The 21,374-nt window shown below is 35.0% G+C and overlaps 1 protein-coding gene across 3 annotated transcripts in view; it reads left to right on the forward strand.

The window, feature by feature from the left end:
- COL6A3 (collagen type VI alpha 3 chain) overlaps positions 1-21,374 on the forward strand; it is a 739,239-nt gene that overhangs the window by 329,393 nt on the left and 388,472 nt on the right. For all 3 annotated transcript variants that reach the window (XM_044060522.1, XM_044060523.1, XM_044060525.1), the window contains 3 exons: positions 8,213-8,797; positions 10,585-11,175; positions 18,894-19,496. In XM_044060522.1, coding sequence (XP_043916457.1) covers positions 8,213-8,797; positions 10,585-11,175; positions 18,894-19,496 — 1,779 coding nt within the window. The remainder of the gene's footprint in view (positions 1-8,212; positions 8,798-10,584; positions 11,176-18,893; positions 19,497-21,374) is intronic.

A 21,374-nucleotide genomic window follows, 5' to 3' on the forward strand; every position in this document is an offset into this window, starting at 1 on the left:
CCCATAACTGCTGAACTTTAGGATGTGTAAAAATACATGTGATAATATTTGTATTTCTTTACAATCCAAACAATACCTGCCTCCTTCAACTTTATATTCATATCACTCTTTACTGGCAGTATCTGTAATATAAGTCACCATAGGAAACCTTTACCTTTATCCTAGTGCTTGAATCTATTTTGTCTGTTTTTAATAGCTAATTGTACAGTATCAGCCATATGATCCCAAGGGTAGATATAACAAAAGTTTGTCATCATTCTTTCATACCAAAGTTATCTATACTGATCAACCTGGCCCTCAAAAGTCTCTATTACTAATCAGGCAAACCTCTGACCTCCTAATACTTAATATTAACATTAGAAGTTTATCTAACAAGCTTCCTGACCTTCATGCATTAATAGTACACTATTCCACAGACCTGCTAACCATTGCTTTAACTTGGCTAAAACCTAGCATCCAAGATGAAGAAATCTTACCACCAGGTTTTATTATCCTTAGACTAAGAACAAAAAATATAAAACGGCAGAGTTAGGTCCAAAACTTGAATTAAACAACACAAAGCTTTTGGGTTACTCCTTCAGTGTGATAAAATTTACTTCAAATCCTAATGAATTTAAACTAAAAACTAGCAATCACATGTTAGCAAACAGCCAACCACAAAACAGAATTCATTAATGTTTTTGTTAAAAAACAACCCTAATTAAGTATAAAATTACTTCCACTTATAAAATTATTTTAAACATATTTTATTTTAAACTTTATTTTAAACATAATTGTTTGTTTCATGACAGGGTTTTAAGGATACTACAGAATTAATACCAGGCATACAATCAGCATGTAATTTAATAATTCAACTATATTCTTTCATTTCTATCACCACCTCTCACATTAATAAAATATATGTCAATTACTCTGAAACTAAAGGTATGTGAGGTTCCAAATTCAATGCTGTTTAGCAATAGCATTGGTTAAAACAGATCTTTTAATATCTGATCTATGCTCTCTTATGCAATCACGTAACTTCCTCGTAGATTTACCTACATAAAAACAAGGGCATCTATTACAAGTAGCTAAATAGAGTATATTAGATGTATTACAAGTCGCCTCACAGTAAGAGGCTGTCCAGTTCGATTCTCAGCTAGAGCATCTTCTGCATGGAGACATGCGTGAATGGTCGTACCTTCGTTGAAGGTTGGGCATCAGGGCTGGCAACTCGGCACGTAAAAATCAACTGCCAATCATTAGCGGATCGGAGTTCCGCTGTGGCGACTCCTAACTGGGAACAGCTGAAAGACACAACAACAACAAGTACAAGAAAAAGTATATATTTTGTGTGTAGTGGGATGTGTAAATGTATTTATTGTCTTTGCATATAACATTACATACAGAACAATTCACACATGGAAAAGCACCTTTTTTATTAAAACGCATTTTTGTTCCTCTATGTTGTTGCATATCCTTATAACATAACTTATTCCTTAAATTATGGAATTTTTATATGCAAATAAGGGATGTGATGGAATAATAGTACTCAGTTCTGGTAGGACAGTCAAGATGCCCCAATTATTATTTATTATCTTTATAACTTCAGATGTACGTCTACTATAACTAATAGTATATCTTAGATAATTGCTACCATTGACTCTTGAAGTATAAGAAGTGTCACAGGGGCTAGAAAAATAAGGTTTAGCCTTATTATGTCTCAGACTAAGTACTTTATTCTTTTCTTCTATTAAAAGTTTCTGCTCATATCCCCTTTGTTGAAATTCAGATGTTATATCATGTATTTGTTCTGTATAAACAGTATCATTAGTGTTCAGTCTACTAGCTCTAAAATATTGACTCCTTACTATAGAAAGGTATGATTAGGATGCATGCTCCTTCTGTGTAAGTATTTATTTTTGTGACCTGGTTTCTTATATATTCTAGTATCTAAAGTTCCATTATTCCAAGTTAAATGTACATCTAAAAAGTGTATTTCTGTAAAAGAACTTGTCATCTCAAACCTCAAAAACTGTGTTGTAAAATTTAAATGAATAAGAAATGCATTTAAAGAGTCTTGGGTACCTGCCCAAATAGAAAACACGTCGTCCACAAAACGTTTATAAAACCTCATATGAGATCTGAAGTTAGGGGGACTATTATGAAAATGTTTTTCCTCCCATTCACTAAGGGTTAAATTCACATATGTATTAGCAATGGGAGTACCCATCGCAATGCCTGTTTGCTGATAATAAATAACATCATTAAAAATAAAAACATTATTATTAAGTACAATATCAAGCAACTCACATAATGTTTCTATTTCTCTTCCTTTGAATTTACTATATTTACACAAAATATCCCTAATGTCATCAACACCACAACCATTAGGGATAACTGTAAAAAGTGATTTAATGTCCAATGTCACAAACATATACATATTAATATTATCATTCTGATGCCATTCAAATAATTTGTTCAAAAAATCTCCAGTATCTTTAATGTAGCTCTTTACATAAACTAAAAATTTGCTCAATATATATTGTAAGTTGAGTGAAATAGGTTCAGTTAACCAGCCCCTCCCAGAGACTATAGGCCTCATGGGAGGGGCTGTTACTGATTTGTGTATTTTAGGCAAGCCATATAAGATAGGGGTTTTAGGACAAGGCACAGAAAAATAATTCAATAAATCAATAGACATATTCATTGTAACTCAAATAAGTTCATATTAACTTGACTAATGCATTTAGCTACATCACTATATGTTGTGCTTTTAAATGCAGTTGTATCAGACAATAATTCATTCATAAAATTGTTATAATCAGTAACATTCATTAAAATAATCCCCCCTCCTTTGTCAGCTTCTTTAATGACGATTTCATTATTCATCTCAAATTTCCTTAATGCCTCTAGTTCAGTAGTAGATAAGTTATAGTACTTCCTAAAATTATCTTGTTCATAAAGATTTTATAGTTACTGTTCACATATATTATGAAAGGCGGTAATACCAGGGTTACTTAGAGGTATAAAAGTCCTGCTTTTTTTTAAATTCGCTGAAGTATGCAAATGTAAGTCTTTATAAATTAATTTCAGATTAAGATTCCTAGTGAAAAGTTTAAGGTCAGTGAGCGCATTAACAATATTGTCCTTTTGTGATGGTATAAACTTCATGCCTTTACTTAGTAGAGATATGTCCGCATCAGTTAATTTCACATTAGATAAATTAAAAATGGGATAATCGGTATTTTTTTATCCCCTTGCTTTACTTCGTGTTTGCGGGCCTGTACTCAGTTCTCTCGTCCTCTTCCTGGTAGATAACCGGCCTCTCATAGTATCTTGATTCCAATTAGATCATTTCTCCAGCATCTTCAATTGGATTGCTGAAGGGGCTCGGCAAAAATCCTGTAGTTCATTGGATGGCCCAGCTACTGCACTAGAATCAGTAGAGGCAGAGTACGAGGATTCATTACTGTTATTTAAAACATGCCCAATATTTATATTTCCTTAGACTAGACAGGGTAGGCAAAAGGGGAGGTGGGGTTTCAATCCTTTATAAAAACACACTTAAAATTAAACCTCTTCAAACCACGATACCAAAATTGCAAAACACCAAAACCTTAGGTTCTACTCTAAGCATAAATGACACAAAAACTGTCATAATTCTATGCTGCTACATTCCCCCAGGGAACAACTCTTCCACCATAGAAGAATTGTTCAATGGGCCACAGACACTCTCCCACAAGAAACTATCCTATTAGGAGATCTAAATACAGATTGGTTAGCCCATAGCTCTAATAACCCCACAAACTATCCTAATCTTTATAATTTCACACAACTTATCCAGGAACCCACAAGAGTTGATAAAAAAAATCCAGAAACAATCAATTTTAGACTGGACAGTAGTTAATTGCCCTAAACAAAATTACCAAACAGGAACCCTTCCAGACAGTCTTAGAGACCATCTCCCAACTTTCCTACTGTGCAAACATACCACCATAAGCAAACCCATGATATATAGACAAGTCAGAGATGATCGTAACTTAAATATACAAAAACTTAACAATATTCTAAAACATAGTGACTGGAACCCACTAAAAACCCTCAGCTTAGACCAGGCAGTGAACTCCTTTAACAATATACTCACCAATGTACTTGACAGACTTGCACCCATTAGAAAAATTAGAGCCAAAGCAAACAATGCACCATGGCTTACTAGGGAAACTAGAGCCCTACTAAAAGCTATGGACAAGTCTTGGAAAACCCGGAAGAGGGAAAATACTAGTTCAACCAAACAAATTTACCTACAACTTCGAAATCAGGCCAAAAAACAAACCAAACTTGAAAACAAAATTTCAGCAACACCATAGTACAACCATAGCTTTGCTCTCCTTTTACAGATTTGGTCAACCAACATAGAAATAATAATAACTTTGTCTCTGCCATATTTCTAGACCTCTCCAAGGCATTTGATATGGTCTCACACTCCTTGCTACTTGACTCCCTAACCTCCCTATCTTTCGCACCTACCACTATAACCTGGTTCAAAAGCTACTTGTTAGATAGGCAGCAATCAGTCCAATGGCAAAGCACATTATCCCCTTTCTCTTTACTAAAATAGGCGCACCACAAGGCTCAATATTAGGCCTACTTCTTTTCTCCATATTTACCAATAACCGCCATACCACCACACAGCAAGCTTCACTTATACAGTAAGCCGATGACTCTACTCTAATCTGTTCTGCTCCAACTATTGCAGTGCTGCAAAAACTGACCCAGGATTAATTTAGCTCTGTGGAAAGATGGATCTCACAAATCCAGCTTATCCTGAACCCTAACAAAACCAAATTGCTATTCTTCACCCCCAACAAAACTACATTTACCCCTCTATCCTTTACTATCTCTGCTAATAATGGCACCATTATTTCTCCCTCTGGTCATACCAAACTCCAAGAGATGGAAATTGCCAAAAATCTACTCTTTGATGTCCATGTCTCTCAAATAATCAAAAACGTACATAAAAAATGGGAACCCTGTATAGGCACAAAAAATCCCTCTCTCGACAAGCATGGGTTACCCTAACCCAAACTCACCTTTTATCCACTCTAATGTATGCTTCACTCATTCTTGCCCACCTCAGAAAATTGGACCTGGATAAACTTGAATCATGTTATAACAAAGTCGCTAAGTTCACCAATAACTCTACCTTTAGAACCCACCACTATCAGGCATTGCAGGGACTGCAATGGCTTGAATTTCCCCAACTCCTAAACTACCACCAACTAGTCATTGCATATAATGTAACAAAACATCCTGATAGAACACCAGCTCTAGACCAACTTCTTATCTGCTATAACACTGCTCGTCTTCTATGCTCTTCCGACAGATTCCTCCTTAGTGTCTTAAAGGCAAACAACTCTGCAGGTAAACCCTGTTCTTCCACACCATAGCTAACACCTGGAACAACCTTCCCTCTACTCTGACCTCTGTTTCCTCCATAACTCTCTTTAAAAACTCACTTAAAACACACCTACTAAATAACTGGTTGTGCCCAATGCATCACATGAGTCCATCAACCTCTGCCCTCATACCTATTGCCTCTCCTCCTATTCTCATCCTCACTGTAACTCACAGTACAATCTTGGATCAAAATACTGTTGATGAAAAGTACTGAGATGTAATTTACTAATAACCATTTTGTAATTATTACTGTTTGTTTCAATTATGTACCATGTCTTTGCATTGTATATATGTTTTACTCTATATTCTTTTGTCATTGTATTTGTTTCTCTAATGTACACTAATATTTTACTTTCTTTGTTTGTACTTTTTACTTATTGTTGGAGCTTTTCTCCCCGGGTCTCCACTGAAAATGGATCAATGTCCAGTTGGACCATCCCAGTTAACAAATGTAAAATAAAATAAAATAAATTAAATAATTAAATAAATAAACAAACAAATAAATAAATAAATTTCATTTAAATTCAGTTTACATAATCATATTTTTCTTATCCATTCGCTAACTTTCCTCCTATGCCAACATAAGTGTATCAATGTTAATCTGTAAGTAGCTTGTTTAAATTAAAAACAAAAGTGTAAGAAACTTCTCTGTGTGAAAGATTTTCAGTTCATATATATCTCGCTAATTACTGTATATTAATAAGATCAGATAATCAGATAAATACTACTGTTCATTTAAAAGTGTACTGGAGCTTAATTAAATTGCCACATTATCTACATGACTAATTTTATTTTATTTTTTTCTTCCAAATGGTTTGAAATACCATGGTAAATAATTTTTAATAGAAGTGTATATTTTGTTTTGTATCATCACACATTTTTTCTCTTTTTTTTCTTCTTCTTTTTCACTTTATTTGAACTGATGTTTAATAACAATACTAGCTAATTATACAATAATATTTTTGTAGAGTGTTTTTAGGGTTCTTGTAGACAGACTTGAAGAAGTCTAGAAGGATGAAAGCCATCTTTGTTAGCAATAGGTTATGGAAATAGAATATGGTTTGCGCAATGGATCTTTGCATGCAAAATGTATATGTATATACTTACATATTTTTAGATTACCACATGGTCTAAGGTTTACATATTTCCAACCATGTAGTATATTGTCTTGGATAAAATCACAGACTTAATAATCTGGTCAATAAGAGGTACCAATTTATTATTAATTTTATTTAAAGTGCATAAGGGTTATATTATTATAACAGCTACCAAGTAGGGCAGGACTAGCTCGAATGTCACATTGATGGGAGAAAGAATATGAATTTGTTAACATGTATACCGATACGCTGTGTTTTAAAGCACAATAAATCATACATGAAAGCATATCATGGTTAGGACTGAAAGCACTCCTATACACACCCACCATCAGTGTTGGGGTTAGGGGTCACTCCAGTGATATTGATACCTACTCCAGATTAAATATTGTCACTCCAGCGTAACACAAATCTTGGACTGAGAAGGTGGTAAGCAGTATGGGTACAGAATTTTCTATCTACTTCAGATATGGTATACATGTATGACTGGATATAAAAATGTTCAAATGTGTTAGAACTATTCATCAGAAAAGAGTTAACTGACATTTCTTTTATGGGATTTTATATACCACACAAGCCTGCTTCTGTTTTTTTCAGATACTGCCAAATTGTTTGACCTTCTGTTAGAATACTTTTCCCTGGAAAGTACTTTGGTGCAACAGTTACGTTTCCTTTTTTTCTTTATTTTGTGCCATCATCTTGAAGTTTTCATCTGGTTGTGTAACAAGGCACCAAGCACCCAAACAACAGATCTTCCAGAGAGGGTAGTGGGGTGGGGAAGGAAATGCAGAAATAATGGTGGCATTGACAAAATTTAAAGGAACTGTGTTTTGTTGTTGTTGTGGTGTGTGTGTGTGGACAAACAATCAGGAACAGTTAATGTTATTCCACCTCAAGGAGGTCACAAACATTTCCCTGTCTACTAGCATGATGCCCAGCACCTTTCCCTTACTGTAACCTATCAACACCACATTAGTTTGATGACTTGCATTAGGCTGGGGTAATGGAGAGGTTCCCTACTGACAGTGAGGCACATAGTGAGGGAAAAAGTCATAGTTACATGAAAAATAGCTTTAGAGTATTCTGCTGCGAGAAGAATATACAGAAACTTGGAGGACTACTGATGAACCACAAGAAAATATTTTTTTCATAACATTTTGTAAAAAAAGATAAACTTGGAAAGTTGAAGCTTTTCCCTTTATAAGAAAGGATTAAGAGGACATAATACTATAGTATGAATATTTTTTGCAATACATATCTCTTTGTTGTCTGGAATTTAACCTCAGGTATGTGATGTCACTGACATATATTAAAAGCAACATTCTGTTAGGGTTCACAAATCTATTATAGTCTGATATGAATAGCTGGAACAATAGCTATAATACCAAATTAACTATCAAGGTATGTTATGCTTGTAAGAGTGATAAAGAGAAGCACCTCTAGGCAAGCATCATCCCAATGTGCTTTATAGTGTAATAACTTTTACACAGGCTAAAATTGCAGCTGCACCCAATGCATATATAACCATATTAAATCACTAAATGAAGTGTGTTCTGTGTAGCTAAACATAATTTCCATTGTGTTCAAGAACTGCATACAATAAAACAAATCAATGAGTCTTAGCAAGTATGTTTGTTAAATTTTTAAATTTGTTGTCATGATTCTTTGTTATTTTCCAGTTGCTGGAAAGCGGGATATTGCATTTTTAGTGGATGGATCGACTAATACTGATTTTGCCTTAGCTCAAAATGTGATTGAGCATGCTGTTGAAGATATGGACATAGGTCTTGACAAAGTACGAGTTGCTGTTGTGCAGTATGATGATAACCCTAGGACAGAATTCCAGCTAAATACATACTCCTCAAAAGATGATGTACTGAATGCTGTTAAAGCGCTGAGGCAAAAAGGAGGAAATAGAATTAATACTGGAGCGGCACTTGAATTCGTTTCAAATAATGTTTTCACAAGGCCGTATGGGAGCCGGAGACATGAGGGTGTGCCACAGATTTTAGTTGTCCTTCCCAGTGGTCCATCTAATGACTTGATAGCACGACCTGCTACTCAGATCAAGACTTCTGGAATTGCACCTTTTGCAATTGGATTGAGAAACGCAGACCAGCAGGAGCTGAGAACACTATCTTTTAGACCTGAAGCAGCAGCAGCAGTTATAACCAGCACAAGTGACCTAGAAAGAGTAGCTCCATTTCTAACATCTGTTGGAACGGTCACGCAACAAGAAATAATGAAATACAGACCCCTGACAGGTAAGGAGGGCAGTGTGCAGGACATTTGTAATTAGAAGGTCAATTTGCAAATACTGTAAGTAAAAGAAAAACATACCCCAGTAGCTAAGAACACTGAAGTTTCATTGCATGGCTGTATTGTTTCATAGTATTACTATCTGACTCATCCTAGGTTATAATGAAGACACTTTCAGTGTTAGTAAGTAAATGCAGCTCTCTGTTGCAAGTGTACTAGCAGCAACAAGTGGCTCTCAGAATTTTGCAGTTCAGACATTGCTTGACTGTCGATTTTGCATCCATGTAAACACTGTGAGAAACAGATTATTTAATATTGTTATGAGGGGAGAGAGGTTCAGCAGAGTAAATATGCAATACTCTAAGTCCCTTAAAAGATGTGCACCTACTGATATTTTGTTATGCTGACTATAAGGGTCATTATGCGGCGTAATACTACTACACAGCACCTTATTAGCAGGGTGCAGCTTTTTAATAGCAAGCAGCTCAGGAGAATGGCAGCAGTATATGGAGACTGCACATTATCTAATCTTACTTTTAACTTTGTTTAGTTCATCTTCAGAGGTTAAACTATAGCGTGCCCATGTAGTCTCCCCTATCTAGTCCATATTTGGCGAAGTGATGTACTTCCATAATATTCCCAGTTGTTAAATGGAATATTTTAGTTTGATCCATGCCCGATGACCATAACTCATAAAAAAGCAAGTTAATTCAAAATAATTGACTGACATTTGTTTTGGCCAGCCAGTTTTAATTCATTAGGCAAGCCACCCTCCACCTGCATGTATAGAGGTTTTACCTCTGCACACCCTGACTTGATCTAGTCAGCTCTGAGATCACTGTACTTCAAAGTAAAGCTAACGCATTGCTTTAACAGCAACTTTTGATAAATGCACATTTCAACTAAGTGATGTGAAATAGGCACATAACTTTTATATGATGATTAGGATACCTTTTACCTTAAGCCATTCCAGAAAAGCATAATTGCTTTTGGCTAATCACAGTTTTTATTTTTCTTCATTATGTTTTAAATGTAACAGTAAGTATATTTCTGTCTCTAGATGCTCTCCGATGATTTGTCTGTCTTCTGAAAAAAAAAAGCTTTCTCTGCAGCAAAGCATGATAATTCCAAAAGTTCACTGTTTCTGCTGAAGCTGGACTGAATTAGTGTAAGCCAGTAGATGTAATATATAATTGGTCTATGCTTTATAGGAGCTTTCAGACCCTTATAGATATGAAGATAGTTCTTAATATTGTGTCTCACTGCCGTCTTTTCTATGAAAAACGTAGAATTCTTTCACACTTTGTGCAGTCCATTATCCTACTCTTACTTGCTCTGTGACTATCTTTTTGTGTAATGGGTATTTCTTGCAGAAGGCCTTTCTTAGTAGTGGAAGAAGTCACCTGCTGCCTCTGTTTTCAGTCCTATCCGCAATGTTTTTGCAGTCCAGACTGTAGAACATTATGAAAAACAGAGAGAAACAGAAGTGTGAATATGTTGTAAACTCAGATGGCATCTTGTCTCATAACTAAAACGGAGTCCAACAGTTATTAATGGGTATGCAGAGTCCCCATTCAGTGTAAAAATTCTATTAGTTTATTTCTGGTGTACTCCATGCTACTTATTTTTTAAACCATTGTCTGGTCAAGAAACCATACAACCCATTTAATATTGGCATAAAATGTAGCATTTATACTAACAGTATGGACAGTCGGGAAGATATAATGAGTTATTTTCAGTTTTGTAAGCTATTTGTTGAAGCTTTCAACTGTTTCATTATGTTTTTTCTCAGTAACTGGCAAGAAAGATGTTGTATTCCTGGTTGATGGCTCTCAGAATATGCGTCTCAAATTTCCTTTGGTCCAAAAGGTAATGGAGAGTTTTGTGAATGGCTCAGATATTGGTATGGATAAAGTGCGCGTTGCTGTAGTGCAGTATAGTGAAGATGTCAAAGTTGACTTCCTTTTGAATGCTCATTCTTCCAAAGAAGATGTCCTGAATGCCATCAGAAGGCTTAGGCTTAAAGGAGGATATGAGATTAACACTGGTGGTGCACTTGAATATGTCTCAAGAAATGTATTCACTCGACCCTATGGAAGCAGGATTGAAGAAAATGTGCCTCAGTATTTGATCCTTCTGACCAATGGGCCTTCTGCTGACTCAGTTACAGCACCTTCACAACAGATCAAACAATCTCGTGTCGTACCTTTTGCAATTGATATGGGGAATGCAGATCGTGATGAACTGCGCTGGATTGTGTATCAGCCAGATTATTCAGTCTCTATTACCAGTGTAAGTGATCTGCCTAAAGTACAAAACATCATGCAAACAGTAGAAACTCGCATTGACCGAGGTCCTCCACCTGTACAACCAACCCCAGCAGGTAAGCCAAACAATTTAATTTCAGTAAAAACATGTTTTAATTTATAGCAGATAATAGTTCATTGTAACTGCAATGTTCAGTGAATAAATAATTTGTACCTTGCTACAGAAATCATTCAAAGTATTGAGAAACCTGGTAAGATTATTCCAGCATTTTTTCACAATTTTTTTTTTATCAGGTTAAGAATGTAAACATTCATACAATTTGTCAAAGTGTTTGAACTTAAGATCTTTAAAATAAAATACTGTGCAAATGGCATGCAAGAAAAATGAGAAGCCTGCCAGTAATAATGGAGGAGCTTTAAATAACCAATATAACTTTAAAATAGTTAATTTGGACAGGTGATTTCCTTTCCCTAGTAGTTAATGCTGCGTCACTCTTTAAGTTCACATTACATTTTTCCATCTAGTTTCCGTCTGAGGTTGTCTCAGTAATAACAATGAAATAAAAATATGAATTTAGTCAGCTTTGTCTCTCCCCCAAACCCTAGGTTATGTATCAGTTCTTCGAACATAAAAACTTTAATCCAAATGGACTAGTGTACCAAAAACAATGGAAAGAAATACACCACAAACTTGCAGCAATCAAGGAATCACATTTTAATGACTCCACAGAATAATAAATCATATGACTAATAAATCAATTAGATAAAATTAAATTAAATTAAAATTAAAAGTTTCATTCCATAAGTTAACCATTTAGAAAAAAAGTGTTTACAAAATGCCTACTCCTATGTATAAAAACAAAACTTAACATTTTTAACTATTCATGTTAATGCATCACAAAAAAATTTAAAATACTCATAAAAAACCATTGTTAAAAAAATTAAACATATGTTGCTCTTAATCGTATGGCTACAATAGGACCATCCAATATCCCGATGGTTTATTAGTATACAAGGGATTTTTTTCCTGTATGGTTTTTACTTTGAAGATGTCCTGGATGATGTAAAGGGCAAAAGTGCTTAGTCAGTATTTATTTTATTCTGTGGATTCATTAAAATGTTATTCCATGATTGCTGCAAGTTTATAGTGCATTTATTTCCATTGTTTGCTCTTCAAATGTATTTACATCAGCTACCTTAACACTGAAATGATTTTACCACACAACAAACCCATCATAATAAAATAAGTATTTATTATTAATATTATCATTATTATTTTACAAGCTCTCAGTGTCAGTTAAGGCTGTGTTGCTGTAGTGCACCACACTAGTGATGCAGAGCATTGCATTCCTCAAAAGAAGATGCCCTGAATATTATTAGAATACTTTGGTTCCAAAACTTTATTGTTGGGTCAGGTTGTGCCCATACCTCTGTTATTCTAAGCATACTAAACCTAAGGTCTTGCCTCTCAGGGATAGAGTAATACCTCATTTTAAACAAAAGTAAACAAAATGTCTGTTATGAATTATATTGCAAGAAACAGGAAACAGGTGCAGTAAAACAAGCTTCTGACTTGCTGGTTTTAATTTTATATAACTTAGTGTGAGTGCACTTAAAAACTGCCAGGCTCCCAACATTACCTCTGAACCTCTAAGTGCAAGAAATCTGGACAAAGCCAAAAATAATGGGGGGGGGGGGGCACATTTTAAATATTGTCCTTATAAGCTTGGAAAGTAGCTGCAATAATAGGTTTTACATTAGTTTGCATTTCCCAAGGGTTATGACATTTAAATCTCAAATTTAGTGACTTAAATCTGTAATAATTAACTAGAAAACCACAAATTTTATGCAAAACATACCACAAATATGAGGCACAAATCTGCATATTCTGCAAAAATCTGAGGAGTTGAGAGATATGCTGCCAAAATATGCACACTCCTCTCTTTTTTTCTGCAGAGCTTTGTCTAAAAAATAACCCATGACAGCTGCTCTCAAGATTTATTTATTTTATTATATTATTTATTTTACATTTGTTAACCGGGATGGTCCGACTGGATACATGTCCTTTTTCAGCGGAGGCCCGGGGAGAAAAGCTCCAACAGAGTTACATTGATAATTAGGTACAGTAAATGAGCTGAAAGAACTTAACAAAAACATAGGCTATTTACATACAAGTACAAGACTGCCATTACTATTTCTGAGATTACTACAAATGTAACATTAATAACATATTAGCAAGGACGGTAGGCAGTATAATGACATAGAGTTAGACAGGATACATATTTCTTTATCACAGTATACAAAGTACTTATCATCTTAGCTAGTTGTTTATGTTTTAGTTAATGGCACAGAGCTAGTCTGGGTTTGAGCAAGGATCAAATAAAATTGAATTAATGAGAGTGAAAAAGGTTGTGCATCACTATGCTGTGATTACTCAGCACTGATGTTTTAATCTTCCAAATCCTCACCAGATAGTCTAGGCAGAGCTGTATATGTGCCCCAAGATTTATCCTCTATTGCATGCTGTCTCACTTGGTGTCACTTGTACAAGCACATGTGAAGTGATTCTCTGTACCTTAGCCATATTTGAAAACATTCATCCATTTGCCATAGAAAATGTCTGTAACATTTGCCAATATACATTAAGCAACTCCAGTACTTTTCATGAAATTCACCACCTATACAGCCATTTAAATCCTCCATTCTTCTTGTTTGGTTCTTATCTGGAAACCCTTGCTACATAGTGTGCATTATTTCATTGTATTTCTTTCCTGTACCTGTAAGACTTGGTTACATGACCATATCCCCTTTAGGTTGCCTGTTGAAATTCCAAGGAATGCAGATGCAATAATTAGACTTGCAAGTACAAATGATGAGGAATATACATTTAAGCTAAGAATGTGGTATCCTGGAGTATTTTCCCTGCCCCAGGGTCCAACTGTTTTAAAGTTAATATTTATGAGTAACAGCAGTGTGGAGAGGCAGACTTCCAATGTTAGGAGCTGCAAAGAAAGAAATGCTTAAAAGATATAGCCATGAATTCCAGAATTTATTGTTTTTTTAATTTTATTTCATTTTTGAAGTGTTGTGACTTACATTATCAGGTTACTTTGAGTTTTCTTTTAAATGTATTAGTAACTCTAGATTTAAAGGATGCTTATCACATTCATATAGCCCCAAATTTCAAATGTTTCTCAAGGTCTCCTGTATGTGGCTTACACTTTCAGTTCTTTGCATTACTACTTTGGGTTATCTGCTGCTCCAAAGTAATCAGAAAGGGGCTAGCCCCAAGTAGTGGCCTATTGCAGACACCAAAGTATTCATATTTTTCCTTATTTGGAAGAGTTGCTTATCTTTGCAGTCTTTTTCAAATTGTCAGGATTCTCTTAATAGCATTATCTTATTTGCATGAGAGACCACTTTCACAGGCTGAGGTTTCAACATCCCAAAGTCTTCATTGATTCACGGGACTTTTTTCCTGGGGTGTCTCCTAGATAATTCAGTTCAAAGTGATTCCAAAGGAAAAAGTAGATCTATATATAAATCTATTTCTGAGTTTTTAATAAGTGGAATGACCAGCCCCTCCTGAAAGGAAACAAATATATCTTGGGGCTTAAAGGTAAAAAATAGCAACAGAGAGGGATATTGATGCCAATATAAATACTTTTTACATATCGTAATATTAACCTACATTTACAGTATTCATCTTTTGTTCTTAATTATACATAAATTAAGGAGACATCAAAGTTTTTATACAGTTTCAGTTTTTCTTCTCGTGCCATATTTCTACAAGTAAGCTGGAAGAAACATCCCTTTATGTCATCTTTACTTTGCAACTCATCATTCTCTGCAGCCATTCTCAAACTGAATGGGAAATAAATGATGTCTGTAGATGGATACTTCTGTATCAAATTTATGTTCTTGTCATACATGCCCTTGATACTTTCTGTTGCTTACTAGTTGGACAATAGCTGTACCCTTACAGGGAAGAAACATCATCAATATTGCTGGAAAATTTAGTTTACACATTGCATTCTTTTCACAAAGCTGTCTAATAACTTCAGTAAACTGTGACTTTTACATCAGAGTAGTCACAAAAACTCATGATCAATGAGAATAGGTCTGCCCTCTGCAAATTATTTTAACTAGACCACTGTATCAGCAACAGTACACATTCTTTCTCTTATTGAGTCATAAACTGCATTGGTACCTTGTATGACTTTTACATAATTCTATTTAGACCAACCAAAGGTAAGTTGTGAGCCTTATTAGTACTCAAAGACTTTTTGTGAAAAAAAAATGTCCACTCCACCGTTTTCTCTTTCACAAAACCCAAATTCTTCACTTTTGGTAACCTCACTTGATCATTAATTTCTTTTTGTTTAGCTTTTTCCTCTAAGTACAAACAATTGGTGCTCGGTATATGACATATTGCTACACATTTCAGTCAGTTTATCTCTGTTTTCATGTAAGAGTTGCTGCACAGGCAAAATGCATCCAGCTGTTCTTGTAACAACTCATATTTTCCTCCCAAGTTCCAATTGGCAAGTAGTCACAACTCATGTAAAAATACTTCCATAGCTGCTCCAACATCCTTAAAACAATGTCTCATAGTCTTTTTCCTGCCAGCAACTAGTTATTCAGCTGAGCCCCCAACAACTCTAATCAAGTATTGTCTTTTTTCCATCATCACAGATGCCTCATTTTACGATATGTCAAAAATCATAGTGATACATTTTGCCAGAGTCTCTGAACAAAATGCTGGATTCCTTTTTTTCAAATAAAAACATAAAAAACTCTACATGTAATGTACTGTTCAGCTTTTCAAACTTCTTTTTACAATTAATTTCATTTCTAAGTTACACTACATATTAAACTTGCAAGTAAATTTGCAGACAACGAAGAGAATACAGTACTATTTTTTTTTTAGTTTCACTGCCTACTTAGTTTTTCTCTGTAACCACACCCATAAAGTTATGTCATAATAGGCAGTGCCAATGATATACGTGCATCTACAGGGCATCATGGGTAATAAGAATTACTTCTTTAGATGAACAAATTCCAGGAGGAACCAATAGTGGTACTGCTTTAGGGTTCATGAGCTCTTTCTCCAAACTTTTTGGTAGTAAGGGTAATCAGCTTCTTGCTTAAATTGTAATTTCACTGTTCACCTTAATGTATAATTTTCATTGTAAAGTGTCCCACTTGCAAGACTTAGTTGATAAATTGTCTTTCTAGCAAGTAAGTAACTCTTACTAGTGCATTTAGTATAAATTATAGTAGCTTATACATTAATTTGGGTAGTAAAGTTTTGTGGATTCAATCTTTCATGATGTCATGGCAGGTCCTTTTAGCACAGAGAAAGCTTTTCTGAGGCCATCCTTATTAGCAAAATAAAATGCATAAAACACCATACTTTTTAAGTAAAGATGTATAATTTAGTTAGTACATGGCAAGCATGTTATATCAAACTTAATGTGTTTCTTTCTAACATTTACTTCAGGAAGTGACTGTTACATTTTAAACTGCCAAAACATTTATTTTAAACCTGGAACTACTCAGGAGCTGGACAGGCCTCTCTGAAGCACTGCAATATCTCCATCAGTGTTTCCTTTTTCTGTTGTTTATCTTATTACTTATGTGATTTCAGCAATGTTTTTTGTTGAATTAGGTGTGTATTTCTATGTTACCAGTATGTGTCCATGAGTCTGAGAGATACTGATATCATAACACTCATTGATAGTATCTTGTGCAGAATTTTGGATCATTGAATATAATTTCCTCATGTCTTTTCTTAAGCTCATTATTTATTGCATCTTTGTTGAAGTTCAAGAGTGGGGTTGGGGAGTTAACATAATGGCTAGGCATAAAATTGCATCCTAAGGCAGCTAACCTAGCATCTACCTATGAACAACTGAATTTAAGTTCATTCTGAAGTTAAAGATGATGGAATTGTGAGCTATGATAATTACAGAAGATATAACTATTTCAAAAGAGCACAATCCCAGTGTGCCAGCACGATATGTAAAATATTGCCATTCCTGAATGGGTTTCACACATTTGTTACAAATTGTTTTGATTCACTTAGTTAATACTGGGAAAATTTCCTTGATGTTTGACCAACTCAAAGCCCTGTCACTATAGTCAGTGTCCTATAAACTGTTAAAAGGTGAACTGTGTCTGGCATATAAGACATCCTCTCACCCAATACTGATGGGTTTTATTGCACATCAGCAAGTCAAATGGCATTAAACATATTCAGTCTAGGGATCTATACCTTTTCTGCAACATCAACAGAATGGTGTGGAGGGGCACATGTACCCACAGAGGGTACCATGTTCTGGAGCAGACTTCCCATCCACCTAAAACAAAGTTCATTCCTCCCCATATCCAAGAGCAACTTGGCTCTACAGATGGGAACCAGTAATTTTACCCCAATGACTGCCCCCTGTACAACTAATGGACAGAGGCAGCTCCTACATGCTATATTTCATGCATGTCTCCCCTCAAATTATCTATGTTATGATCCCAGTTATTTTCACTAGGGTGCTTGTATAATTATTGACTATGGGATGGGTAAGGCTAATCTCTAACCAAAAGGGATAGGTTAATTTGAACACCAAAAGGGAAATTGGCTAGGCTTAAAATGGCCCACAAGGGGAGCGAGACTAGTACTTACCTATGAGTCTATATTGAACAGTAAAATCATTTAATGTTCAAGTAGATAAATTCCTCATAACTATTTTATTGATGTTTACATTTTGGAGTTTAGTAAATGAGTTATCATGGTGTGCAGTGGATGTAGGTAGCATGCAGTTGATTTCTGTAGTATTACATTCAGTACCAAAGGTATTAATTATTATGTTAATGAATTTTAGCCTTGGCATCGATCTTGGGAACATTTAGCTTTAGGGCACCATCTTTAAGGGCTAAGAGGATTTTGTGATAGAAGATAATACTTTTTGATTGAAGAAGGAAGTGATTCCCAGCGTTTGAGGACAAGGACATGGAAGCTAAACTAGAACAGTGTAGTTTGTTGTTAGGTATTAATAGAAAATGGCCACTGGGGAGTAAAGAGTTTGTATGGGATGTGCCTAACAGGAAGCTTTCTCTGCAAGGAAAAGAAAGGAAAGTTATCAAGCTTAGGAAGATTAAAGATAAGGCAACACAAAAGGAGATCACCTTTGCTGCAAATTGATCTATTATGCTCTTGACAGGACACAACAGTGATGCTCCTGGAGAGTGTGTGTGTGTGTGTGTGGGGGGGGGGGGTTGCACATTGGCATTGCCTAGTGGATGTACTTTGTAGGGAGATATTATTTTTCTTTGGGGGCAATTACTAACAAAGGGAGGGCTATATTCAATAAAGCCAAAAATCATCCCTCTACTCACAACTGCTTTGCTTTCTGATATGAGGGAATGGGATATTTTCCTGGCCCAGAAAAGTGATTTTTTACTTTGATTTTGTAGGTAAGTGTGGAAGTAGACATACAGATTCTGAGCTAGTACTAGATTCCAAGATATTTATGGTTTGAAGTGACTACAGACTTTTGTCTAAAATATACCAGTTGTCTGGTGCAGTTGTGAGTTTGGGTTAGATTTTTGCATTGATTTCTGTCAGACATAGCATGCTGTAGACTTCTATAGCTCAAAACAAATCTGTTTCAATAAGTATTTTGCAATCATCTTTTAATATTTCATTTTAGTATGTATTACACTTGGTTAATAAACTTCCTTGATTTTCATCTATTGTTTCTATTGACATTATAAGTTTATGATTCAAAGGTATTCTGCTGAAAAAAATCTAATCATTTTTATAAAATATTTTTCTCAGTCATTGATCCTGCCAGGCAAGACATTGTGTTCCTTGTTGAAAGTTCCACCAATGTTGGTACAGAAGGACTTGCTTTTATCCGGGATTTCATTAGAAATGTAGTACAAAGGTTAAATATTGGCTCAAACCATGTGCGTGTGGGTTTAGTGCAATACAGTGCAGATCCATCTACTGAATTCCTGTTGAAAACCCACACCAGCAAAGAGGCAATTAATGATGCCCTCAAGAGAATGAGGTTGAAAGGTGGAACAAATGTCAATACAGGGAAGGCACTGGACTTTGTCATGAAAAACCACTTTATAAAATCTGCTGGAAGTCGAATTGAAGAAGGTGTCCCACAGAACTTGGTGCTGCTCACAGCAGGAAGATCTCAAGATAGTGTCACAACACAAGCAGCATTACTGAAGCGTGCAGGAATTAAAGGTTTGGGAATTGGTGCAAAGAATGCAGATATAACAGTTCTTCAAGAGATTTCTTCAGATCCTAGAATAACAATCCAGATCAGAGATTTCCAGGATCTTCCAGGTCGAGCACAAAATATATTTGAGTTATTGGAAGGAGGGATCACATATATTAAAACAGTAACTCCTGCTACTACAGTAGGTATGTGCAGTTTCATTTATAGTCAATCTTTCTATTCTGTTTTTTCTTAATTAAGAAATGCCTCATATTTATTGATTTCATAATATGCCATGTACACCTTATAAAATTGTAGTAGACAACATAGTTTGTGTCACTGCATCAAATTATCTTAGCAAATCAAATGTTACACTCCTGGTTTCTATATATGAAAAGATTAGTTAGATGCATTTTAAGTAACATAATTCTTTATGTGACTCTCTGTTAACCAGATTTCATTCAGCATCAACTAAAGGCATCATTGTTATCATCATCAGCAGCGTCATTATAACCATCTTAATATTGGCAAGTCAATCCTGCCTTAGTCAAACACTAAATTTATTTTTACAATAAAACTCTTCTAATCTAATGTTAAAAGCCTCAGTGGATTCACTATTCTTGATATTACTTGACTGTTTGTTTTGTGTAGACACAACTCTGCAAAACTTGTTGGGCCCTACGTTTGTCTAAAATTCTTCAAAAATCTATTATTCATGAATTTTGATAGCACAAAGAAACAAATATCAAAACAAAAGATCTTATAGCAAGGTTTATATACAAGAATAAAGTCTCCACAGAGCCTTCTGTAGGGCAATGAAAACAGTTTCAACATTTTCAGATTTTTCACAATATGAAAAATCTTGATATCAATTTTCCTTTGTGGTCGTACATTGTAATTCCGAAAGAAGGTTGCAAGGCACATGACAGTATACCAATAACCACCAAGATAGAGTGCTTTCAGGGGACCATGTCATGGACTACAAAATACTCTACCCCAATTACATGAAAAAGAAGTAATTTATTCACCAAAATAATCATGTTTAACCCCCCCAAAAAACTATATTGTTTTCATCTCTCAAAGTGTGGGCTTATTGTTTTGTTTTGTTTTGGAATCAGATGATTTTTATACTGTTGTACATGTTTTAACTTGTTGCATTATTTATTGAAACCATTCACAGTCTATATATGTAGTATGAAATGTAAGCATGCTTCTTTAAGTGAACTTCTATTTAATTAGGTAATTTATTAATTCATGATGGGGATAGCATATTAAGGGGAAATGTGCATGGAATGATTACTCCTTATGAAGTCTTGACAACTTTGAGACATGAAAACACCATAGATTTTTATTTGGTGTTAAACTCAAATATTTTGGTGAATAAATTACTTCCTTTTAACACAATTGGTGCAGAGTATTTAGTGATCTGCACCGTGGCCCCTGAAAGCACACAAACTTGATGGTTATTTGTGCATGGTAATTCCTCCAACATATTTTCTAAGGATTTTGACTTCAGGTGCATTTGTAGGCATCCATGCCTTGCAGTGAGACTTAATCTTCCAATGTACACAGTTATCAGACATCAGAAAGGATAATGCTTACAGTCCTCTTCATTCTGAAGAAACTCAAATGAGTTGTGTGAAATAAAAATTTTAACTTTTATTCTTATTAGGGTAATTACATTATCAGAGTCAGTATACTACAGATTTTATACCCATTACATAAAAGAAAACCCCTGTTGGGTAGAAATCATAGTATATTTCTGTAACTTTTTCACAAAATGATTGTATTGATGACTTTTTTCAGTAAAAATGGTTTAGTAAACACAATACATGTTCTCAAGTGTGTATGCAAAAAATTTCATTCTGTCAAAGGAGAACACTTTCCCTGGGATTCAGAAAGGTTACATTTGGTGGTAAATAAGTTACCAATAATAGAAGCCATTTCCAATTCAGAGGCAGACTTACTGCAGTGCTTCTCTATGGTTGTAGAAGCACCAGGGTGAGTTGTTCCTATGGTTTACAGCAAATGTTAATGAGGCATTCCAGGGAGCGGCATATGATAACGAGTCATGTGGTCCTCCC

Source organism: Protopterus annectens, chromosome 2.part0 (assembly GCF_019279795.1).
Source record: "Protopterus annectens isolate FY-2018-M chromosome 2.part0, PAN1.0, whole genome shotgun sequence".
Lineage (NCBI taxonomy): Eukaryota > Metazoa > Chordata > Ceratodontiformes > Protopteridae > Protopterus > Protopterus annectens.